This window comes from Amyelois transitella, chromosome 8 (assembly GCF_032362555.1).
Source record: "Amyelois transitella isolate CPQ chromosome 8, ilAmyTran1.1, whole genome shotgun sequence".
NCBI classification, from domain to species: Eukaryota; Metazoa; Arthropoda; class Insecta; order Lepidoptera; family Pyralidae; genus Amyelois; species Amyelois transitella.
Genome location: NC_083511.1, coordinates 9,413,030 through 9,440,281, shown reverse-complemented (window position 1 = coordinate 9,440,281; position 27,252 = coordinate 9,413,030). Strand labels below are relative to the sequence as shown.

Here is a 27,252-nt window from a genome sequence, read left to right as displayed (position 1 = left end):
CATCCGCATGATATCAAAGCGGTTTACAGTTATTTTCCATTATAGTTTTATTGATTCTTTAGATCAAAGGGTACCTTTATTATAGTTTAACTGCTTTGAAATAAGTTACGTAGAATGCATTTGTTACCGTAAGAGATTGAATTTAAATTGGCAATCACTTAACCGTTAATCTTTTTAGTATAAATTTATGACAAATCATAAAAGCTTCCCCCCTTGCGTATAAAACTCAAATGTTTTGATTTTGTTGAACAATGGTTGCTTGTTATTAACTAATCGTATCTAACTATCTACTAATAAACTTATTACATAAAAAGAAAAAAAAAGGTTTTGAAGCTTGAGTACATAGAGACAAATTATCATAACAATAATGAGTGTATTTTACAAGAAATAATACAATTTGTACGAATTACACATATGTATATTTACACCACTCATGAGAAAACTTAGTACTTAAACCACTATTTATTTATCCATAACGAAAATAGCAGGAATTGAAAATTAAATTTTGTCCACATTTTTACCTGCTGTAAAAAATATAACTTCAAAGACACATAGCCATAGTACAGTATAATATTTAAGATGTTATATAGGTCGATGTTTTATGTATCAACAAAATGTAAGATTTATTTATTTATTTGTTTATGTACCCAAAATTATATAGGAGAGCATTTAATACAGTAATTGAAGTACAAAGGTGCTACTTAGAAAGATAAGATTTTAAAGATATTTTAACATAATCATTTTGAAAAATTGTTATTATGATTTAAAAGAATTTAACAAAAAATATAGAAAAGGTGTAAGAAAACACTAACTAATTTAAATTTTTTTCTACACTATTTATACTTTATAGTGCTGGTTAAGTCGGCAAGCGTGTCAAATGTCACTTTCGTTGACTGCAATCGACGCACGCGCAGGGCGAGGCCCTTTGTATTAGCATTTCAAACAAGATTTACTGAGGGAAAATGCTTTGTTAATATTTTGGTTGTGAATGTGTGATTCTGTAAATATTGAATCTTTTGAATGTTTTCGAAACTTTCTTTTGTTTTGATTACAAAACTTTTTTACATTTTCAATACAAATCTGAATGAAGAAAGGCGGCCTCTGTGGCGCAGCGGTATAACGCTTGTCTGTGACACCGGAGGTCCCGGGTTCGTATCCCGGTATCCCGATAGGGCATGATGAGAAAGGACCTTTTTCTGATTGGCCTGGGTCTTGGATGTTTATCTATATATAAGTATTTATTATAAAATAAAGTATCGTTGAGTTAGTATCTCGTAACACAAGTCTCGAACTTACTTCGAGGCTAAATCAATCTGTGTATAGTAAAAAAAAAACCATAGTATTTGCTTCTCTTCCCGCGCATATTGTTAAAGTCAATCGAGTAAAATAGTTAGGTATATACTTATGACTCCGATAGAACTGGTAGATGATCTGGTAAACAGAACCAATTGTTACAAGACTAATTAATTCAGATATAGTGAAAGCCAATGACGCCAATACACTGACATACTTATAACAAAATATAACTTTATAACGTTACGCTAAAACTGACTTAAATCTTCAGCGAATTAAAATTTTATTGTTATAGAAACAAGATTCAAAATCAATGCGAAGGAAAAGTAGACAAGATTGAGTCCTCCAACCTTTTTACTACCCGATTTGGGAAAATTGATTTAGGTATGATCACAATTTCAAGATGCAAACTATAAGATATATCGAGGGATCTAAGGTTTTATTAAATTCCACGAAGGATAATTTTTCACAGAAAAGTCCAATTTTTCTACGAACGTACCGCTGAAAAAATAAGACTATTATATTTTCATGAACATTATACCATATCTCATAAACTACTTGATATAAAATTTAATGAAAACTCCCAACATAATCCATCGATTATGTTGGGAGTTTTCATTAAATTTTATCGAACTAATAAATTCACTTTTCTTCCATACCCAACTTACTAAGTACCTACTAACTCTTTATAGAGAATTAGTTACAATCTAAGAGTATCTACTGAATCCTAAACGCATAGATCTTACTTATTTATTTGTCTTAAAATAAAAATCTTACTTGTTTGTCTTGTGGCGTGTGTTTCCCGGCACCACTACAAAAAAGAATAGGACCACTCCATGTCTTTCCCATGGATGTCGTAAAAGGCGATGGGCAAGCAACCTGTCACTATTTGAATCTCAATTCTATCATTAAGCCAAATAGCTGAACGTGGCCATTCAGTCTTTTCAAGACTGTTGGCCCTGTCTTCCCCGCAAGGGATATAGACGTGACCATATGTATGTATGTATGTATGTATGTTTATTTGTCTATTTAATTTGCTTAAAATTTGCAATACCAAATGTTGATCACAAGAAAGCTAAAAAAAGACACTAGTGATGTAACCTATTATAAAAGCCCGTCCTATAATGACCATAACAATAAATACCAAATAGAAACGCCTATTACCAACTGGTTTCTAAGTGTCGATAACTGAGTCTATCGAAAGTGACGATATAGGAGGGGCAACACTACACATGTTCATGATGTAGGGAGTGCATAGTGCAGCCACTTATGGGACTTTCTCTCTAATACGAATACAACTATGCTCGTTATTTTGATATTTGGTTCTGTTCGACTTGTGTGGTGGAAAATGTATGGTTTACATAAAAAGGTTGTAAATTTTCTTTTTAATACGATTTTATATTTATTATTATAACTTGGTCTTGGATTTAGCAAAGTAATTTAATTAAATAATAAAGTCATTGTGCCGTGTGGTTCCAGGCACCAATACAAAAAAGAATAGGACCACTCCATCTCTTTCCCATGGATGTCGTAAAAGGCTACTAAGGGATAGGCTTACAAACTTGGGATTTTTTTAGGCGATGGGCTAGCAACCTGTCACTATTTGGATCTCAATTCTATCATTAAGCCAAATAGCTGAACGTGGCCGATCAGTCTTTTAAAGACTGTTGGCTCTGTCTACCCCACAAGAGATATAGACGTGACCATATGTATATATGTAATTAAGTCATTGTATGATCATAAATGTCCTTTATATATGATTCAATTGACGTATACATAACACCACATTAATTTAAGTTAGGAACGCAATATTGCGTGTAAGAAACCATAAAAATAAATGTCATGCTTAAATTAAATCAAGGAAGTTGATTATGATTTTGTATTGAAAAACTTAGCTATACAAATTAAATCATGTTAAGGCAAGAATGAAAGATATTACAAGTTTTATATATTACGTTCTGATACATTTTTCTTCTGTATGTAAAAGTATGCAGATGTCACATCTTTATCCCTTAAGGGGTAGACAGAGCTTATATTCACGCGAATTCCATTTATTTATCGCTACGATAAATAAGATGAAGTTTAAATCACTATCGACTGTGGCGCTTCACTAGGATTGAACATTTAAAAACCATTGTTATCATTTAACATACAATAACTAACAGTCATGAACTAAGCAGAAACATAACATTCAAAACCAGTTCAATACTAAAACAAGTTGAAACATTATACGTATACATATGTACATTATAAACAGAGCCTATGTAATTTTGTTTCTTGTGTTTATCATTCTCGATGTTTTCTGTGTACATAAATTAGTAAACAAATACGGTTAACAAAACAAACCGCCAACAATAAACATCGTCGTCCCATGAATGCCATTAACCTGGTGACCCTACAAAGGGCCCGTGTTGCGTTTTGTCAGTCCAGGTGGTAATTTGTATGAAAGTGAAACTGCTTTTCACTATCTTTCGTGTTACACGTTTGTATTATGATTAGATGCGATCAGTCATATTTGGAACTATCTTTTGTTTTACATTTAGTTCCTTTGTGTATTTCCTTTAAAGGCTTCGATGTATTTTGATAGCAATCGATTAAAACGAAACTTCTTAAATTTTTGTTTGCTAAATATCACCAATGCTTGTTGATATTTTTAGACAGATCCTTTTTTAATATCATAATAAGATCTTATCACTATATACTCGTACCTACATACAATGTTTTTATTTATAAATCAAGGCTCGAAAGCCACTTATAGCGGGATAGCTTATGGGGGACTCGCCATCGAATAAAAACAAGTATATAAGCCTTTCCCTATTAAATAAAATAAATAAAAATAAGTCAATTACTTATTTTTATATAATTAAAGTAACTGCAATATGTTTCATCTTCTCTACCAGACCAGCGTCGTGGGTCTAAATATCCAGAACCAGCACAAAAAATTAAATAAAAATAAAAACCCTTATCAGTAAAACTACATTACTTATAGCGTCAAAACATGTCTCCATTATTGAAAATGGTGGCCCTCATAAGTTAAAGGAAGGTATTTGGTGTCCCTAAAATAAATAAGGTAGCTTGAGCAGGATAAATGGTTGTCCTTGCGTATTTGTTAGGGTCATAGGGAAATACCTTTTTGGAATACAAATAAGGGTATAAACTTAAGCTTTCACTTCCAAAAGAGCGTGGCAGACATCTTAGAAGTGGGCCAATATTTAGCAGTGCACGTCTAAAGGCTGTTATGACAATGATAATAAACTTTAGTCCTGTAAATAAGACTTTTATAAGAAAGCGATAGGCTAGCAACCTGGAACTATATCTGAATCTCACATAGGTACATATAATCACATATACATACCTTACGGGGTAAACAGAGCCGATAGTCTTGAAAAGACTGAAAAGCCTCGTTCAACTGGCTTGATGACGTATGGTGTCATCTGAATCTCAATGCTATTAATAAGTCATTCAACTAAACGTGGCATCCAGTTATAGGCACATTTCACTCACTTGAAATGTTTCCAGCAATGGTGACATTCCTAGCCCATCGTCTAAAAGAAGGATAAGATAGTTGGCAAATTTTAGGTACCTTTTTCGTTGCAATTCCAGCCATACATATTCTCAATATAAGTACCATACGAGTGAATTTCAAGACAAAGACAGAAGATAAGATACACCACCTCTCGTGAGGTAGACCCCAGAATAGATATTTGATTACAAAGTTATAATGTAATGTGCCGTGTGGTTCCTGGCACCAATAGAAAAAAGAATAGGACCACTCCATCTCTTTCCCTTAGATGTCGTAAAAGCCGACTAAAGGATAGGCTTATATACTCGAGATTCCTCTTTTAGGCGATGGGCTAGCAACCTGTCACTATTTATATCTCAATTAAGATTTAATATCATTAAGCCGAACGGCTGAACGTGGCCCTTAACTCTTTTGTTGACTGTTGACTCTGTCTACCCCGCAAGGAAAATAAACGTGATTATATGTTATGTTATGTAATAATTCAACACAAACTATAGATAGTAAACCAGCCAACGTTACCCGATACTACTTCCTGAGGGAGCTTTTCCATTAACTTCAGCAAATAAAGTGCTCTATACAATGTTACTAATGGAATAGTCTAACGGCTCTTTTATTTGCCATTCAATCGCTTAATCTAACAAAATCTTCGACGACCAACTAAAACGGGTAGGGTTATAATTTTAACAGCTATTTCAAATATCACCCTTTCTACGAGTATGTGTTCAAAATAAAAGGAGTGGTTTATATACTACAGATTTTTCTTTTAGCAGACGAACTAATAAGCTATTGATTTCAAAATTTCTTTAAGCTAAGGCTTTACTTCTTTTAAAAGTAGATATTTTTTTCATCGCAATTATTCATTCTTTAAAAAAAATACTTATTTGAAGAGAGATAAACTTGGAACGGAAATTAATTCGAACGAAATCTCTTCACCTCGCAAGCTGTGGAAATCTTCTAATCTAAATTAACCCTTTGGGACGAATCTTGATTATTGCTTTATTAACTATAATAATTAAAATCTTAACGTAATACCCGGAAGGCACGCACTATGACTTAACTTTCCTCTTTCAGGCGATGGGCTAGCAACCTGACACTATTTAAATCTCCTTCCATTTTCCATCACGACGAATATTCAGAGGATCTAAAGCCAAATGAGCATTCGCTAAAATATTTACACTCCGTAAAATGTGCATTTATCAAATGGAGCACATCTAAAAATGGGCACGTTCTCGCGTGATCGGGTAAAAAAATAATTTTAGTCTTACGCAGGTGGAGTTGCAGGCAAATGCTACATACATATGTAGGTATGTATGTAGCATTTGCAAGGGATATAACGTGATTATCTGTATGTACATATAATCACGTTATATCCCTTGCGGGGTAGACAGAGCCAACAGTCTTAAAAAGACTGATAGGCCACGTTCAGTTGTTTTGCTTAATACAATTGAGATTCAAATAGTGACAGGTTGCTTGCCTGTGGCCTAAAAGAAGAATCCCAAGTTTATAAGCCTATCCCTTAGTCACGACATCCACGGGGAATGTGATGAAGTGGTCCTATTCTTTTTTCTATTGGTGTCGGGAACCACACGGCACGGCATGTAAATGCTAGTTCTTGATTAAGTAAACATTACTAACTTAGACAGTTAAACAGGCAGAACAATTTCAGTCATTTACTTGCGAGTATTACCTAGGACACGCTGAAGAATTTACAGCTGTATATTAAACTGGGACTTTCTTAGATTACTTCATGGACTATAAACTCGGTGACGCGAGTGGTACTTGAAACACGCCCTGAATTACTGAAGAATAACTACCAGCAGATGACTTCTACCAACAAGAAATTTATATCTGAACGATGAATTTTATAGTGTCATAAATATAATAATACTAGAGGCCGCCCGCGACTTCGTCCGCATGGAAACCCTATCAATCCCGCGGGAACTCTGGGATAAAAAGTAGCCTATGTGTTATTCTGGGTCTTCAGCTACCTACATACCAAATTTCATGGTAATCGGTTCAGTAGTTTTTGCGTGAAAGAGTAACAAACATCCATACATCCATACAAACTTTCGCCTTTATAATAGTAGTAGGATAGGTTTTGATAAACTTATATAAGTTGTTAAATACTCTCTTATATGTCATCTTAATATACAAGATGGTTGGAAGAGATCTTATTTAAGGATACCTACTGCCTAGACCTTTAGATAATAAAGTGTAAACTCAGTAGGTTTCTAAGTTTATTCGAATCATCAATATCATCAAAACACTGAAATATTTTTCCTAAAAATAATATTGCATTTCATAATTTTTTTCTGAATATAGATACCCTGAAACAAGACCTTAATGGAGTTCTTAATCTGTACATTAATTATACTTTACATTTCACTATAGATAACAAGTGAAAACCAATATTTGATCTTTTGTATCAATATCAGATACTTAGTGGGAGCTTTTTATATTTCTTTTAGAAAATTATTCGATTAAATTTGATTGCGTCGCCCCTAAATATTGATAAAATCTAAGTCATATCTTTGAAGATAGTTCAATGTCCGTATCTTTGGGTAATAAAATTGCGGTATAATCCCGGCTTTACGACTCAATCCGCGATAAGGAGGCGCGAACGAATACCACCTAAACCTCTTTGTTACATAGTCACGTTACGACTGACTTATAGACTAGGATGCCCGGTTCCGCCCGCGTAAATAAAAAATCCCATTAATTCCCTTTCCCGCGAGAATTTCGGGAAAATATCTCTTAGTGCGCCCCTTTACCTCATAAGTAATTAACAACATGGCAAATTTTAAATTTCTAGGCCGTAATGGTTTGGGCTGTGCGTTGTCTGTCTGTCAGGCGACGGAAGAGTTTTATCTTATATATAAAATTATCGTCTCACATGTTCGTTCCCGTACTCCTCTGAAACGGCTTGACCGATTCTCATGAAATTTTGTGAGCATTTTGAGTCGGTCTGAGAATCGTTAGTTAGTGATAAGTGTTGTCTACCTTAACATTTTTTTTAACTAGAAATTTCTTAAAAATTATTTATATGGCCAAACAACGTTTGCCGGGACAGCTTGTGTAATATAGATTTTGTATCTACGTATTATTTAGGCTAGGATAGTGTGGCATGATACTGATCAATTAGTCAGTATTGACTGCTATCGGCGTATCAAGTTACAAAGGGTCTAGTCAATTTTCTAAATACGTGTGTAGCTATGGCAAAACAAAGAGATCGTCTCTTTATTCTTTTTAAAATATGTTCATATTTGTTATAACCCCAGTTAGCCTTAGAATGGCCTTAGTGGCCAGAAATATATCTTTTCGTTTTTATTTTTAAAAAAACATTCCATATTCATGCAGAACATCGAACAAAAAATTATTGTTTTGTAATTTAATGAAGAAAACCTTTGAAGTGTTCGCTTGTCATCGTAGAAGACTTAAAACTGTTTTTCTTATAAATTTTAAACCTATTAAAAAATATGTGTACAGGAAAGTTCAGTGAACATATAAAAATCTTAAGCATCACTTTATAAAGTACTAACGCAACAAGTGCTAGTGAAAAGTGACTCTCGAAACAACTGAAACTGTTAAACGGTTCATTCATTCATTCTTTTCATTCATATTACCACGTCTATATCCCTAGCGGGGCAGACAGAGTTGTAAGACAGACAAGCCACGTTCAGCGTTGTGGCTTAGTGATGGAATTGAAATTCAAATAGTGACAGGTTGCTAATGTCCATTATTCGGTTTACCTACTACGAATATAATAATAAATAAGGAGAAAACCAAACTTTTTCTTTTCGAGAATTTGAATCACAAGAATCTAGAATTTTTAGATGTTTGTGACTATAAGGTAAAGCGGACAGGCCCCGAAGCACTATTATATATTTTTAATTTTATTTCTCTAAAAGTATTCGCCTCAAGTCATTTTCCTCACTGAAATTTCAATAGACGCGCCGTCAAAAATATGATCTTAGAAAACTTTTCAACAATTTCAACCAATCAGAAAACGGCTGCTTTTTCTCCTTTCCGAGTTTTACCGACCAGTATATAATAGAGTATTGATTTGATTTGATTTTCTACATTTGTCTATGCCTTGAAATTGAGAAAGAAAATATGTACTTAGGTATTCCTTTTTTCGCTGTGTCGAAATTATTGCAACTCAGTTTTTAAGCTGTTGTCAAAATTATTGCAAGTTCTGATTTTTAAACCCCGACGGAAAAATTAGGGGTGTTATGACTTTATGTATGTCTGTCTGGCTGTGGCGTCGAAGCTCACCGACGGAAGCCATTTCAATTATTTATTTCTTTTGGTTAAAGGTGATTTACGTATTCTTAGACATTGTTGATCAAAATCGATTGAACCCTTCAATAATTGTGGGAGCTGAAAGGAACACCAAATGTCACTGATTCGATCGAGAGCGTTATTAACCTTACCCCCGTTGCAAAAAGGAGATGTGTTATAAGTTACAAGTGAAATTTATATCTTTGTCTTTTTTTTTATTTAATTTAATCTGTCGCCAAAGACAGTTTCAGCAGTTTCAGAGATAAAGTGCAAGTGATGCTCACTGTAAAATAGCTCACCGTTGCCCGCCCGGGGCGCGGCGCGGGCGGGTGCCACCAGCGCGAACAGCGCGACCCACCACCATGACATCACAACCACACCTGGGGACAAACATAAAAGTGTTTAACAAATTGTTCTATTAAAATAATGCAGTTGTTTTAAATGTCAACCTGTATATATGATCACGTGTATTACCTTGCGGGTTACAGAGCCAATATTATTAAAACGATTCTTCTTCTTTTAGGTGCCGTGTTGTTCCCGGCACCAATACAAAAAAGAATAGGACCACTCCATCTCTTTCCCATGGATGTCGCAAAAGGCGACTAAGGCATAGGCTTACTAACTTGGGATTCTTTTTTAGGCGATGGGTTACCAACCTGTCACTATTTGAATCTCAATTCTATCATTAAGCCAAATAGCTGAGCGTGGCCATTCAGTCTTTTTAATACTATTGGCTCTGTCAACCCCGCAAGGGATATAGACGTGACCATATGTATGTATGTATTCTTCTTTTAGTCGACAAGCTAGCAACCTGATACTTTTTTAAATCACAATTCTATAATTAAGCCAATTAATGAACGTGGCCTATTAGTCTTTTTAATACTGTTGGCTCTGTCTACCCCGCAAGGGATATAGACGTGATCATATGTACCATTGCACAGTTCAGCTGTACGTTGCCTTTCAGTCTTTTCAAGACCGTTGGCTCTGTCTACTCCACAAGGGATATTGACGTGATTACATGTATGTATGTACGTGTCATCATTTCCACAAACCTTAATGAGAATAAATGAAACAAAAGCAACAATCTGAATTGAAATAACTAATTGTAATTCCAAAAGAGCGAGCACTATTCAAACTTCTGAATAATCTTTAGAGTTTCATACTTAAATAGTATTATGGAAATTTACAGTGCAATTTCTCGGTGAACTTTATACATTAAAGATAACTGACACTCTTAATACTTATCCAAGGTAAGTCAAAGTTACAATTTAATAGTTTACTTAACCTCAACTTTGTCGCAGACTCATATTTTATGGAATCTCGCTTCAAGTTAATAAATTATTATATTGTAATATTTAAGCCACAAAACGTAGCCATTTTAGCAATTTTAAGTGTGAATTTCTCCATTGCCTTGGTTTAAGTGAACATGAAATTCAGCTTTAACAATATATGTAGATGATGACCAAAGTATGAAAACAATATAAGTCTGAAACAATCTCTGAGAATAGATAAAAAAAACCTTGAAATAAATAGACTATTTTAAATAGGCTTTTTAAGCTAAAAAAATAAAACGCAGAACAGGATCACTGCATCTCGATCTCATTGATGTCGTAAAAGGCGACTAAGAGATAGGGTTGTAAACTTGAGATTCTTCTTTTAAGCGATAGGCTAGCAACCTGTCACTATTTTTATCTCAATTCTTTCAAAAAGCTGAACGTGGCTTTTCAGTCTTTCAAGACTGTTCGCTTTGTCTACCCCACAAGGGAAATAGACGTGGTTATATGTATGTATGTAAATTATTTAAGTTGTCTTTATATTTATAAGTGTTTCTATCAATACATTTCTAGTGTTACACATCAAACCCTCTCAGAAGACAAAGCTATCGATTACGAACAAGAGGAATGGCTTCCATTAGAAGGAAAGCTGTGGGTAGGTATACTGAGTTCAGCGCAAATTGGATTCATCTATCAGTTCAACATTAGACGCCCACGATTCGCGTTCGCGACAGTTACGTTAATAACCTGTCTCCTTTTACAGCCAACAGCATATTAACCTAACCAAATTTACAGCAAAATTCGCCACTGTTACCGCATCTTAGATGCCCATGCAGAGTATCTTGTGATGTTGACTGTACCTATATTAGTTAAATTTTGTTATAGCTATTGAGTATGACTTCGTGCATTCGTGTGTAAGTTTCAAAAGACGGTCACTCGAAATTCGGATGCTACATTGAATGTACCTATCTGAATTTTTGTACGAGAATATGGGGTGACAAACTTTTGTTGTTTTCGAAACATATTTAACTATTTATCTTACACACATACATATGGTCACGTCTATATCACTTGCGGGGTAGACAGAGCCAACAGTCTTGAAAAGACTGAATGGCCACGTTCAGCTATTTGGCTATTTATCTTACAATAGTCAAATCCCAATCAAAAAAATTAATAAAAACAATTAATTAAAAAATTAAAAATTAAAAAAATTGTAATTTGTATTTTTCGAAATATTTACGATGCCCTATATCATTGGCTATATTTTTGACGTAACTTTTTTATGTTTTATCTATTAAACCTTTAATAAGTCATAATATAACGACCAAAACTACATTAAACAAGCTGAAAATATATTACACAGAGGAACTAAGAGAAATATAGAAATATTTCAGTTGTATAAAGCCGGCTACGAATTCCGCACGTAAATATAGCGCTTAAATTTTCATGGCACGTTATGTTCCTGAATAAGGAACTATCGTACTGTAACATCCATGAATGTTTTAAACTCCCAATGAATAACTGCGCACTTTCTGGGAATGTTGCAATTTGAACATGTGAATAAAATACATATTTATAATCACGTCTATACCCCTTGCGGGGTAAGTAGAGCCAACCGTCCCGAAGAGACTGAAAGGCCACTTTCAGCTGTTAGCTTTATGATAGAATTGAGATTCAAATAGTGACAGGTTGCTAGCCACAATAAGAATCCCAAGTTTATAAGCCTATCCCTTAGTCGCCTCTTACGACATCCACGGAAAATGAGACAGAGTGGTCCTATTCTTTTTTATATTGGTTCCAGGAACTACACGACAGTGTGAATAAAGACGGTTTAAATAATAATTAAAAGTATACCTGCGTTATAAGAAATCTAGATTCAGGCGTTGCTGACACCAGAAGCATGCTGATATGATCAAAGATGAACCCTGGGGTCCATTCTAGGGAGGACGCAACAGAATTTAATGGCAGAAGTAAATTGTTTCTCACAAACATTTGTGTAAACATTGATAAAGGTATAATTTTTTTGTATATTCAGTTCAGTCTATTCGTCCTGTAAGCATGGTTATTCTCAATAATATTATGATTTCTTAGAGTTCATCTGCTGTTGACTTTATTCGTGTTTTGATAGGACCGCCATCAGCTCCGGCTTGTGTAAAGAGGACTTAGTGTCAATATAGCTAATAAAAGTTTCTCCAATATGTGTATCTTATTTTAAATAGGTTTTCTTACTAAAAAAGTTGTTCCGACACTTCAGAATAAGACCACTCTATCTCTTTTCCATAGATGTCGTAGAAGGCAACTAAGGGAATGGGCTTCAATGCCTATCTGGTAGCGAAAACATAACAAGGTCAATCAAGGCTTATAAACTAAGGTTTCATCTATTAAGCGTTGGGTTATCAATCAAATATCATTTTCATCCATACAGCTAAACGTGGCCTTCCTGTCTTTTCGAGATTGTTGGCTCTATCTACCCCGTAAGACGTGATTATATTATTATGTATGTATACAAAGATCTTACTTAAAGATCTTAGAATAAAAAAGCATGAATCTTTTCTGAGTTTTGTATTTTCGTTTGATTACTAACGCACGGCCTAAAGGGAATGCAATTTTAGTGTTATCTTTACAAATATGGCTCGGATAATAAGCCCGCATCGACTTTGTAACTTCACATATTGAACCAAATATTTCAAAAAAATATCTAAATACCAATATTAATATGAGGAAATACACTTTGTATAAAGTACGTACGTAATCACTTGAAATCTATGCTAAACACTACAAAAGCGAAAAACGTCCCACTGAGTCAGAGCCTGTTGTGCAATATCAATACATACGTCTAGTCCTAATCCCTTGCGGGGTAGACAGAGCTAATAGTCTCGAATAGACTGGAAGACCACGTTCAGCTCCCTCCGTAGCAATGCACACGCGACGCCATTTTCATCGCGCGAAACACTATCGCTGTTTCACTTTTTATTATCACGTGAAACGGGACGGCGATAAATTTTCGCGTGATAAAAAAAGGTGCTGGATTGTCAAATGTTGCAATTGAGATTCAAATAGTGACAAGTCCTTAGCCTACACCTTAAAAAGAAATTCCAATTTTAGAATCTATTAATTCCTTTTATCTTGTGTAATATTTTACCCATATAAATTGTAAGAATAATATATTAACCGTTCAAGTTAATATGAAACCCGTGTAAATTCATTGAATTTTTTACGTGAACCTATTATGGAAGTTGCTAATGCGGGTAAGTTCCCTGGGGAGGGAACTTTATGACCGGAAAGAGCCCGTGGAATCCCGGTAGTATCACGGGTTTTCCCAAAACAACTTTATTTTGCGCTAAAATATTCAAGTTAACCAAAACATTGCTGCATATGACCTATTTCATTCATACATACATACTAATCACGTCTGTTATCCCTTGCGGGATTACATCGTGAAGAAACTTGCACATTCTGGCAACTGGATGTGTTACCATGGATTCAATACGGGTTAGGGATCCCTGTAAAGGTTGCGGAGGTCAGATGGGCGTCGCTTCGTGTAAAAACTTTACTCACCCAATTTAGGATCCATGGTCAATGGCAACCCCGGGCTTCTCTCCAGAAAGGTGAGGATGCAACCGGGACTAAAGCCAGGAGGAAGACATTTTTTGTTTAATACTATATATTCTGTCCCAGTTCCGAAGCCGTAAAATGGGTCGTGCTTACGTCCAAGTCGCGATAACAAAGAGCTAGCCTCATAAACTCTAACAACTGTGCTGTTACCATCGTAAATTATTTAATACCTAACTTTGATAACAATAGCTGGTTTGAAAGCTAAAACCGTTTGGTAAACTATTAAAAAAACAATTACAGAATTTACACTAAATTCGAATTAAAAGCTGAATCCTTTCGAAAATTCAATACAAATGTTTATGTAGTTACTAAAGGACATGCTAATTTTGAGATTCCTCTTTGGGGCGATAGGCAAGCAATCTCACTATTTGAATTTCAATTGCATTATGAGCGTGGTCATTTAGACTTCGCGAGACTTTTTGCTCTGTAGGAATAAAGATGTGATACCGGAGACTATAGGTTTGACTTTTGGTCAAGATTTTGCGAGCTTACACGAAGAGAGTTATAAATGTGGATGAAGCGAAAGAAGCAGTCATGGCAAGTGGAAAGATATAGTCTCTGCCTACCCCTCCGGGAATGAGGCGTGATTCTTATGGGTCAGATCTGGTCAGAACAATAAAGAAACGGTTTTTTTTTAATATTATTAGTAGAAGGAGCAGGCCTACTACCATATTTCGCAGTGTTCATTTCTAAAATTTATTCAGAAACCCGAATAAAATTTATATAACCTTAAAAACAGCAAAGAAAGCAATCGTTTGAACATTGTTTCGTCCTTTTCCCTTTATTATGGTAATAAGGGCATATATACCAAAAGTCACACTTGAACTCCCTTTTGCGTAACTTCAAACAAACTTCCAAGGCCCCTTTGATCCCTAAACAATAAGCCCTTAAAATGTTGTTTTCTCTCAATATAAATAGCTTCATGATGATATGAATTTCTGAACATTATGCCGATTGAAAGATAAAATAAATATTGCGGCCTTGGACCAAAATATATCGAAAGAGAAAAAAGGGCCATTAAACAAAACAAAATGATACAACAATAAAATTTAATTAATATATATACAAACCGAATTATCTGGCTATCGCTAATATACAAAGAAAACTTATCTTTAAATAATTCTTATTGTGTTATAGTGAAGTCTATTTAAGAAATTAAACAAATTGCTTTTGGTAACGAATAAAAAAGATTATCGAAATCTTATTGAAATTTGAAAACGACAAATATCATTGTGGCTTCTTGCAAGATGGAATATAAAATACAAATCTATGAGGTAATATTAAATGTGGGTTCCAATTCACCTGCTCAGCATAGAAAAATATGACTATACTCATCAATTGTTAAGACTTTTAATGGTATATTACAGTCGAAATCCAGTCGGTTGAAATAATACTTGTCTATAATGAGAACTATCAACATCTTAACTACGACAAAGATTAAGGTTATGCATTTTAAACAGCCCTTAATCAATCTACTTGGATTTAATACCAACTTCAACTCAGACGCATGATTAAAGGTGAAAGTAACATACAATTTCGTCACCCGAGTGCGGAGATACGTTTACGAGCGACGAAAGCATTATCCATACGTTTTCCCGTTTTGTAACAAGATTCATGGACACTTAAATTTGGGGCCACGAAACAAGTGAGCGATTAGTCATTGTAGCGTCAGCTAAAAAAAATACATTTGAAATAAGAAGTGATGATTTAATGTGACAATGAAGTAGATACTGTGAAGGAATGACTGGTGGAATATGAAATATAAAAATCATAAATAATCAGCGTGGCCCCTTATAGAGATATTGTTTCCTTCTATACCTGTCTTCTTTAATTTTAATTAGTAGTAAAGAAAATAAAAATATTCAAAAGATGTTAAATCCAAGTTTAAGGTACCATCTATCCGACTTTATTATCATATAAGTAATTTTATTGTTCACATTACTTTGTCAACGAAGTCATTTACTAACACAAAAAATACACACACACACACACACACACACAGTACACAGTCTCCCAGAGTTGGACGCAAAATTATTAAGAAGAAGGTATATAATATATAATCAAAACAATTATAATAAATAAATACCTAATAAGTGTTACTTACACAAATTTATTTCCAAACTATTTCATTCGGATTTATCTTTACATACTGCACTCTAATGCAATCAAACATTTTATAAGAGACGTTCCCGCTTATCTTATGGCCTTTCGTATATACATCGTAAACTGATCTATCTGTCAATAGAATCTTTTATTGGGAGAGAGTCTTTACCCCTCCCCTCCCCCTGGGTGACATCGGAGATAAATATTCATTGCCAAGGAATTTTTATTGAAAATTCCCTCTGAACGACATCTTGTGATTGGATTTTTAAGTCTTGAGCAACACGATGATGGAGACGCATTTATAGTGAAAGTTTAAATGCAATGAAACCCTTTATGACGAAGTAAAATATAAAATTGTTGCCTTATACATATGTTGCTCAATAGTAAGTTCAAATTAAAATTTCAAATTCAATCAATATAAGTAATTCATTAATTTATAAAATTGATTGATGATGATCGTGTTCAGGTTACTTTTGAGGAGTCTGAATGAACTAAAACGAAAGACATATTTAGGTACCAAGAGAGGAATAAGAAAGACATACTCAATAACATACATATGTATGTATATAGAAATTCGTTTTAAGTTTCGAAAATAAAACGTTGGCGAAATTTAATATTTGTGTTTAAAACTTTTCCAAGACTAGTTAATGGATAAACTCTAAGTGGCGAGAGTCTTCAGAACCTGCGAGTTAAAAAAAAATAATAATATAGACTTAGAAAATATCAAACCCACACGAAAATCCAAACGGGCTTCACCACAGAATGATGAAAAAAATTGCGACAAGCCCGCGTCTATGCTGCCGTTTAGTGCTCTGTGGAGTTCATTTATGTGGAGCTCTCGAGTTAACGAAGGCAGCCTTAAAAGAGCAGCTGGGAAAAAGCTAGCCACTAGTTAGGTTGAAGACAAAGATGTCAATAACCTGGAACTGGTCCATATGTGGGAAAATCAGGAAATGATGTATGACCTATTTGATTCAGTTAATAGAAGACAAAGGCAACATAGATCATGGTCCCACCATAAATACATTAACCCTAAGTAAACACTCACTTTATTAACCAGAAGAGCAGCATTTATTCAAACCAAAACCAAAAAAAAAATACAAACCAAATACAAAAAAAAAATTTTCTTGGTACCAGTAAACTCTCTCTTTCTTCATCTTTCAGTGTTCTCTCTCGTGCTTCAAAGCTTGGGGTCCATTTTCCATCACATTTCTGTCCACTTTGTCAGATCTTTGTGGCCCGGTTTTAAAGCTCATCTTGTAAACATAGCACTGCAATATTTCAAAAATTCTTCCACACATGCTCTTAGATCATCTAGTTTTACAGAATCAGTGAGAAATCTCAGGTGACAATCTTAACATGCGTGCAAATCATTGAGAATCAATCTGCGCTCTTGATGTTAGGAAGCAAAGAGATAGCCGGTAATAGAAAAACGATCTTACTACATACAGCTCACGTACAGAGCTGTAAAATTGTTATTATTGAAGTTTGCTTCTAAGAATTTCCAATCTAGATCTCTAACTTTAATCTTCTTATATTCTACTTTATAATAAGAAAAAAATGCATGAGTTTAAAATTTTAGAAATTTACCGTTGACATTTAATCTTACAATTTATAGCGGCAAAATTGTATTTATTTTTACAATACTTAATTGTTATTGTTTTGATAAAGCTATTCAAATTAAATATCGAACAGTTTGTTGAAAACTTCAGTATTTAAGATGAAAACAACAATGTTGCAAGGAAATAATTTAACAATACAAAGTAAGTGCGGAATTCAAGGAAATGTTCGATAGATTTTATCAACCGAATCTCATCATAATTGGCCGAAACCAGGAATCCAATCCGAATTCCGATGCCGATGATAAATAATCTCGGATGTCCACTACAACGATTCGGAATGCTTCGCCTGTCGTGCGTTACATAAATCTTTCTAGACTTAATTGCAACCACATTAAGTGAAAATATACTTTCGTTCGAAAACAAAGTGAGAAATCGGAAGCGTTCAAGCATCCTATGTTAAATTAGATGTTAGTTGCCTATATCCACACGACCAAACCTTTAGTTCCGCCATTTTCGTTTCAATCTGTTTGATCCGAATGAAAGTAATGTTATTGAATTACGTAAATGCTACTTAGAAAGCATTTAAGGTCGCTATTAGAAACTCGGAACGTTTATTTTAATAAACAATGTTTTGAGATAATTATTACAGTACAGTATGTTCATGAAACATTTCATTATATGATGGCAGATATCTTACTATTGTGTGTTTATATGTATTTTATAAGAAGGATTTGATTTGATAAGTGTTAGTTTTATATTTAGGCGTATTTGTAGATTTATTCTTAAGTTTTCTTTAACAGGAGTCCGACAAAAGAGTTTTAGAGATTATCTTTGTACGTCAACATTACATCACTGCAAAATATACTCAATTTTTGATTCGATTTAGAACCATGATGTTTACGACTTGAATGCGATGTTTAGCACTTCACACAAACCACTTTCATAAGTCAACAACAAACATCGCATTTCAAAACTGTTTATTAAAAATTCGTTGATTCACACATGCGTGATGTGACTCAAAAGCTGGGTCTACCTCGATGACATTCTCTTTGCTTGCAGCAATATCCTATTGCAAAACGGAATGACTAACTGTGTGCGTGTCTGCGGATAACTCTTCAATTTGGGAGCTATATCCATTTGGGAATTTCGTAAGATCCTTCTACATCAAATGGATGTGCCACAATTTTAGTATCCCATAATACAAGTCTCGAACTTATTTTGGGGCTAACTCAATCTGTGTGACTGGTCCCGAAGAAAATAACAAAAATATACCTTTAGTATAATTTGTAAACGACGAGTGCCATGAATGTCGTAAAAGGCGACTAAGGGATAGGCTTATAAACTTGGGATTCTTCTTTTAGGCGATGGGCTAGCAACCTGTCACTATTTGAATCTCAATTCCATCATAAAGCCAAACAGCTGAACGTGGCCTATCAGTCTTTTCAGGACTGTTGGCTCTGTATACCCCGCAAGAGATATAGACGTGATTATATGTCTTATCATATGTATGCTTTATCATGGAAATTTCCTTTTTTCAGTCTTTAAAAAATTGAGAAACAAATATGTCAAAATGTTAAGCTTTTTACTGCAACCCAGCTACTTTGTGGGGTTAAAAGAATTTTCAATCTGGTGCAAATTGCGACTGAGTCACAAAGGCCGTGTCACACTGAAGTTCTAATTTAACAATCGCGTTGCAACGAACGCGCGAGCGGATTTTCCTGCTTTACAATTCATGCCACATATACCGCAGTGGAACAACTTTTTAATACATTTGTTGGAAAAGGAATGTATTTTAGCGTATGTATTCATAGATAAGCGGTTCGAAGGTTTGTTTATAGTGATTTCATTAATTTATTAATGGCGATATCGATAATTATCTATCGAAACTAGAGTACATAAGTAAATACTTAATTTTTTTTATTACTTACCTCGCTCATGAAATATTTCCATTACTACATTGTTTTGAAATAAAATATTAGTAAAATTCAACAATTTAAAAACTTTCAAATTAAAAATCTTTTAAAAATAATATTGAGTTTGCCTTGTGGCATTAAGTCTATCTAGTGTACATTTTACGTGCATAAAGTTAAAATAAGTAAATAAATAACTATTCTTTAACCTGTAATAATTTTTACTTTAGAATATAAGACAATATTTACAAAATATTTATTAATAGATAAAAAAAGAAATATTTTTGAAGGGAATAACATTATTTTTATATTAAAACACATTCACCAGGGACAAGTCAGCCTTTGTCTAATCCCAGATGAAATATTACACAGACATCAGTGAAACAGTCATATCTTAAAGTTCGACATATGTACCGACGGGAAAATTCGCGCAATTTCTCATAGTGATTGACAGGCGTGGATGTGCTTCAGCTTTCACTAGTGATGTGCTGACAGTCGACAATTGCTAACAACGATCGATATTATTCCGCTAATCGGTTGTCTCAAGCAGCGAGACCGATTAACTCTCGTGAAGTTTACATTGGTAACGGCTTTCAAAGTTTTACGTTTTATAATATACTAGCTGTGCCCGCGACTCCGTCCGCGTGGAATAGTTATTTTGGGCATCATTGAAGCCTGGGGATTGAGAATCAAGGGTGAATAATTTTCCCCGTTTTTTCTTTAATTTTCCATTATTTCTTCGCTCCTAATAGTTGCAGCGTAATGTAATATATCCTTAAGCCTTCCTCGATAAAGGGTCTATCCAACACAACAAGAATTATATATAATAATAAAGATTAGCGCGTTCAAACAAACAAACTCTTCAGCTTTATAATATTAGTATAGTTATCGTTTTACTTATACTTAAGATACATTTTCTACGCCAAGTTAAACTCATCTTTATATATTTTTTATTTTTTTATATAATAATATTCTTCCTATAAACAAACTTATAACACCATTTTTGGAAGCGGCAAAACTAAAATTGTCACACGAAATTTGATACCAAAGCAATCTTCTGACGGAACAAGATTTCGCGCTATTTCAAACTGTGGGACAAAATATAAAATTGCTGTGGAAAAACTGGTTCAGCATCATATAGGTCAGATGATAAAACATACATTTCTAACGATCCTAACCATATATGTACCGCGGGCAGCTTGTTATGTGAAAAGAGTGTGGTGGAAATCACGAAGTAATTCATTGAAATATTATTGATGCTATTAATACTTGAAGATCTATCATAAGTTGTTAGTCAAGATTATGTTGTCGGTCAATTAGAGAGATTGGAATTATTAAGTTGGCATATTATGATTAGGCTATTATACTCGTATACTTAGACGATTGAATTTTGATAAAGAACTGGACATGTTATTAATTCTAGTATTTTTCAAAAGGTTATACCTATTATTGAAAATTCAGTAATTTAATATAAATAAAAAATCATTTTGTTTCTCGGCACATCATCCCTTTTAATTTATGATGTACTGGTTTGATTAAATTAAATGAATACGCTGGTTGCTATCCGGCAGAACGGGACATTCGAGTCTTTTGACTTTGTCTGCTCCGTAATTAATAAAGATGTATGATTTGTGCGTAGTATGCTGGTGATTTTACGCCTAAAAAAGGCACGGGAAAATGTTTTCCACTAAACCAGTTTGGATGAGTTGATTAGTGCCATATATGGGTACAAGTAATGATTGAGAAATGCGACTTTGATAAGGCTCAAATGATTTAATTACCTCTCTTAAAGCGAGAGAGGTTTTTCTTAATATGGCGCATATGCGTATAATTACTAATGAATAGTGATGGGATGAGACGAAAGTATTGTACCGATTGTAGTATGACTTCGGTCCAGGAGTGGGTAAGTCAGGAAGTTACATGAACCGACGCCCGTCTGTCCTGACATGCAGGGAAATCTGACCCATACTGATTAATTCCTTCGCATTTAGTTACTGTGCTGTGCCGTACTTTGCCGTGTGGTTCCCGGCACAAATACATAAAAAAATAGGACCACTCCATCTCTTGCCCATGGATATCGTAAAAGGCGACTAAGCGATAGGCTTACAAACTTGGGATTCTTCTTTTAGGCGATGGGCTAGCAACCTGTCACTATTTGAATCTTAAATATATCATTTAGCCAAATAGCTGAACGTGGCCATTTAAAACTGTTGGCTCTGGCTACCCCGCAAGGGATGTAGACGTGACCGTATGTATGTATGTATGCATTTAATTACCTGAATATGCAGTTTTCCTCGCGATTTCTACCCTTTAGCATCGAGAGTCGGTTAGCAATAAAACTAATGTACTTTAACTCCTCCTGGGTGAGGTTTTTATGTGTTCATCACCCTTTTTGATTCGGGTAACTTAACCATTCGATCTACGAGGCACATCTACCTTACGGGTTTTACTAATGAAATAGTTTCTTAATTATTGTAACCTTCTGTAGATGACTAAGGTATTATTAGAAATTAATGACGACACTCAAAGGAATCTATTTCAAAGTCCTTTAATGAAGTAAATTGATTTTCGCAAAGTTTTATTACCCATAGACCTGATACATATTGTAGCTTTCTAAGTGGTCATAAATACATTATCAGAAATTCAAATTAAAATAGTGACAAATTGCCAAGAAGCATTTCCATTAGTCGCCTTTTACAAGCTCCATGGGAACGAGATTGATTGGTCCTATTCTTTTTTTTATTAGTGCCACACGGCACTTACTATCACATGTATATCTACTTAATATAAATTATTAAACAAATATGTCCTTAGCAGCGAACCTAATAAAGATAATTATGATATTTTCTAGGCTCAGGTGACAAGGCCGCAATTAGTTCTTAATGTTATTACACTTATTAAGACTATAATGTAAAAGGTTTATGGCTCAATCACATGTTTTCACGATGTATAAATTCACATAATCAACAGACGCTTGCCGTTAGGAAATAATGGAGAAACTTTAACTATATGGTATTTATTAAGTCATTTCTTGTCACGTCAAATGAAAACTCTCGATTTTTTGGGTTAGTAGTCGATTTGCACGAAAATTATTCGCACGATCGTGCAAATCGACACGACATCGACGGTATATGACCACCATAAAGAGGATAATCCTTTTTATGGTGTATATGGAGGTAGAATATTAATATTAAAATTAATGAAAACTTATATAAACACCATAAAGAGGATAATCCTGTTTATGGTGTTCATATAAGTTTTCATTAATTTTAATATTAATATTCTAGTAAATTGTACATTACTGTACTTTTTCTTAAAACTTTTCGATTAAATGTAGGTATGTGCGAATCGCATACTACTAATTCTTGAAGGGGACGATTCGCACGATCGTGCGAATAATTTTCGTGCAAATCGACTACTAACCCGATTTTTTTATGTACGTACAATGCTTTTATTTAACTTAACTTTTATGTGTAACCTGTGGAAACTTTGAGATATCCTTTCTATATTCTCCATATCTCATTCTCTTGCCTCTTCAGCGTCTCACGGCCGGTAGTTTCGACTATGCGTTGTTTGTTAATCAGTAGAGACTGACTGACAATCAAGTGTCGTTATTGCGATACTAAGGGTAGTATCGCAATAACGACATTTGATTTTTATATTAATAATTTAACCAAAATTCACTTTTTGCTCAGTTACTCAACATGATAAAAATAATCCACTTTTGTGTTCACAAACATCATTAAAATGAAGGCTTTTCTTAAACATTCCTCTTATATATACATACATACATTTAGTCACGGTTAAATCCCTTGACAGGTAGGCAGAGCCAACAGTCTCTCATCTGCATGGCTTTATGATGGAATTGAGCTTCAAATAGTGAAAGGTTGCTAGTTCATCGCCGACAAGAGGAATCCCAAATTTATAAGGTTATCCCTTAGTCGCCTTTTACAACATTCACTGGAAACATATGGAGTGGTCCTATGAACCGCACACGGCATATTCCTATCATATGTCATTATTTGTACCTTCTATTTATTGCAATGAGCGGTAACCCGACGACCCAAAATTAATTAGGTACCTTCCCAACTCCAAACCTCTCACATATAAATCAACGAATCCTACAGATAGAGTTGAACTGGGACCGGTGGAGGTTATTTATTACCATTATTTCGCAGTTCAATACCACTAAATCTACAGACCAGTATAGACACAAAGATTACATAGACATAGATATAGTTAGAACTGGTATAAATAAATTATAATAAAAGTTCATTCTAAATAACCACAATACAGTGGCCAAAAGTATTTAGGAATATCTTATTAAGAAGAAATAACAATGTCGTCTGTAAATAAAGCATTTCTATCGAACAGATTGATTACGCTCTGACGAATTCAAACTACATAAAAGGATTAAAGGTAGCAACATCTTCCTAAATTAGGTAGAAAATATACCGAGTTGATAAATAAGCATATACATACTATTTACATATAAATATTATCTGTATATATAAATCGACAAAAAATGACGAAAATCGTATAGTTTTTTGCGCAAGCAGAACAATCTTGACACCGTTGATTTTTTATACCATTTCGTAAAGTTCATCATATGATGAACTTTACGAAATGATTACGATATCTAACTAGATTTACATCTATGCTCGAAACAAAGCTAGCTATTCATTCTATCGAGATTACAGGTCAGAGGAAGACCACCTACATTAGGCGAATTATAATGACGATTCCTTATCTTTCATTTATTACAATAACAATGGCAAAAATTCAAGTAAAATTGTTAACATTAACAACAATAAACTTACCGAAATTAGATAACATTCTGAGTTTCAATTACAAATTATATTAAATACATTTAAAAAAAGAAATGAATTAGCGAGCAACCCGTCACTATTTGAATCTCAACTCCATCATTAAGCAAAACAGCTGAACGTGGCCTTGCAACCTTTGCGATGCTCCTGGCTCTGTCTACCTCGTTAAAAATACAGACATGATTATATTGTCATGTGGTTCCCGGGACCAATCCAAAAAAGAATAGGACCACTCCATCTCTTTCCCATGGATGTCGTAAAAGGCGACTAAGGGATGGGCTTACAAACTTGGAATTCTTTTTTAGGCGATGGGCTAGCAACCTGTCACTATTTGAATCTCAATTCTATCATTAGGCCAAATAGATGAACGTGGCCATTCAGTCTTTTCTAGACTGTTGGCTCTGTCTACCCCACAAGGGATATAGACGTGACCATATGTATATATGTATGTACATGATAAATGTACGTATGTACTTTCAGTATCCAAAATCCAAGAAGCCAATATATATCTGTCAACAAGTCAAGTCGTGGACTATAATTGGATCGGTTGGAGGATCCCCGCCCGGCCACTAAACCTGACATTGAGTGAGCCAGCCATTGACTCGATTGGGGGTATAAGGGTCGCTATACATAAGGTAGGTCTATAACTTATAGACTTAGTTGTGGAGTTAATTTAACGTAATGAGTGACCATAGATCTTGGTCGTTAAAATTGATATGCGTGCCAATGGTCTGAAAACTGAAAACGCCGCAGACCGGACTACATACATACATACATAAAATCACGCCTCTTTCCCGGAGGGGTAGGCAGAGACTACCTCTTTCCACTTGCCACGATATCTGCATACTTCCTTCGCTTCATCCACATTCATAACTCTCTTCATGCAAGCTCGGCGGTTTCGGGTACTTTTGACCTGACCCTAAATAGACTATACCATAATAATAATACCAGACCGGACTAAACGGAAAGATAATTGTGGAAAGCGGACCCTAGGCCCAAAAGCACTATAGTTGAGGGTTTAAATGCGCAAAGAGAGGGTGATAATTGATCTAAAAATAACGCTTTGGATTTGGCGACTGTTCCATGAAGAATTCATGTTAATTTTAAGTATAATTAAAACTTTCACACAAAATTGTCTGGTCTTTGGTAAGTTTTGGTAATTTGCTTGGCGTTCATTTACATATGCGTATAATAAAATGAAATACATACAAACAATTTTATCATATTTTATTTCTTACAAGGTTGACAGAGCCCACGTCTCGAAAAGACTGAGTGGCCACTTTAAGCTGGATATTGAAATTCAGAGGTTGCTGGCCCATCGCCTTAAAGAAGAATTTCAAGTTAATTACCCATATAGAACAAAAGAGGTTTTAATGGATACTATCAGTTTAATCACAACAATTGCAAAGAAGGCTACAATTTTTCGACGTGAAAAGATGATTGTGCCGTGTGGTTAAATAATAGGACCATTCCATCTCTTTCCCATGGATGTCGTAAAAGACACTAAAGGATAGGCTTATAAACTTGGGAATCTTCTTTTAGGCGTCAGACTAGCAACCTGTCACTATTTGAATCTCAATTCTATCATTAAGCCAAACAGCTAAACGTTTTACGACTGTTGGCTCTGTCTAACCCGCAAGGGTTATGGACGTGATTATATGTATGTACGTATGTAAAAGATGATTGTCTGCGGTCCCCATAATGCAAAGATGCAAGCCACTATCTTTTATGACTGGCACAATAGTGAGTAGCCATCTTTACATCGACATATTGTCTGTCCAGTTTTATTGTGATTGGATGTTATTCCATCGGTGATAAAAATAAATTGTTGAAACAGGCGCGATATCGTGATAAACAGTATTTTCTTTATTTACTTAATTGCACGTCAGTTATTATATTCGGATTTAAAAATGGTGAACAATAAAAATATATCAAGGATGATTATCCTTGATATATTTTATTTATAAATAATAATTTATTTAAACAAATAAGTGGATGATATTCTTACTAGAATATACATTATTCCATACATACATATAATTACGACCACCTCTTTCTGTCTTCACAAATGTAATCCTGTTTACTACCGATCAAGTTCAAACCTCGGAGTCTACTGCTTATCAAAGAAAATATACAACAGTGCCGTGTAATTTCCAGCACTCCATATCTTTCCAATGGATGTCGTAAAAAGCCACTAAGGGGTAGGCTTATAAACTTGGGATTCCTCTTGTAGGTACCTAATGGGCTAGCAACCTGTCACTATTTGAATCTCGATTCCATCATAAAGCCATACTGAGCTGAACGTGACCTTTCAGACTTTTCAAGACTATTGGCCCCGTCTACCCCGCGAAAATTTTAGACGTGATATGTATGGAAATGTACATCTTTTAGCCACTAAAAAAAAGTTATTCATGCAAACATGCATACATTTAAAAAAAAACAACGTGTGAATACATGGTAATTTATTATAACTCTTTTTTATCTTTCAGTTAATATAAGCAGGCAGTCCTAGACCCTATTTTGATTAAGCGCTACATTTATAACTCTTAATTATCGTAGATCTACAAATGAAATGTATTTCCTACGGCCGTTTAAGTAATAACAAGTTATCATTTAAATTAGACCGCGTTCTGCTGCTATCACGCATCGCCACACTTCTTAAGGTTGTCACTTAGAGAAAATGCATGCTGTTATTACAATTTAATTAATTTTATTGAAAAAGGCGACTAAGGGATAAGCTTATAAACTTGGCATTCTTAACTTAGACGATGGGAATGAGCAACCTGCCACCATTTGAATATCAATTCTATTATTTTCGGTTTTTCAAGACTGTTGGCTCTGTTTGGCCCGCAAGGGATATATAAT

At 34.4% G+C, this 27,252-nt stretch overlaps 1 protein-coding gene across 2 annotated transcripts in view; it reads right to left on the bottom strand.

Moving 5' to 3' along the window:
- The window catches only part of LOC106135376 (serine proteinase stubble), a 138,695-nt gene that overhangs the window by 56,842 nt on the left and 54,601 nt on the right, over positions 1 to 27,252 (bottom strand). Inside the window, exon 3 of one of the 2 annotated variants that reach the window (XM_013335661.2) lies at positions 9,382 to 9,477. In XM_013335661.2, the coding sequence (XP_013191115.2) occupies positions 9,382 to 9,477 (96 nt within the window). The remainder of the gene's footprint in view (positions 1 to 9,381; positions 9,478 to 27,252) is intronic. The other variant, XM_060945462.1, reaches the window with a different exon arrangement.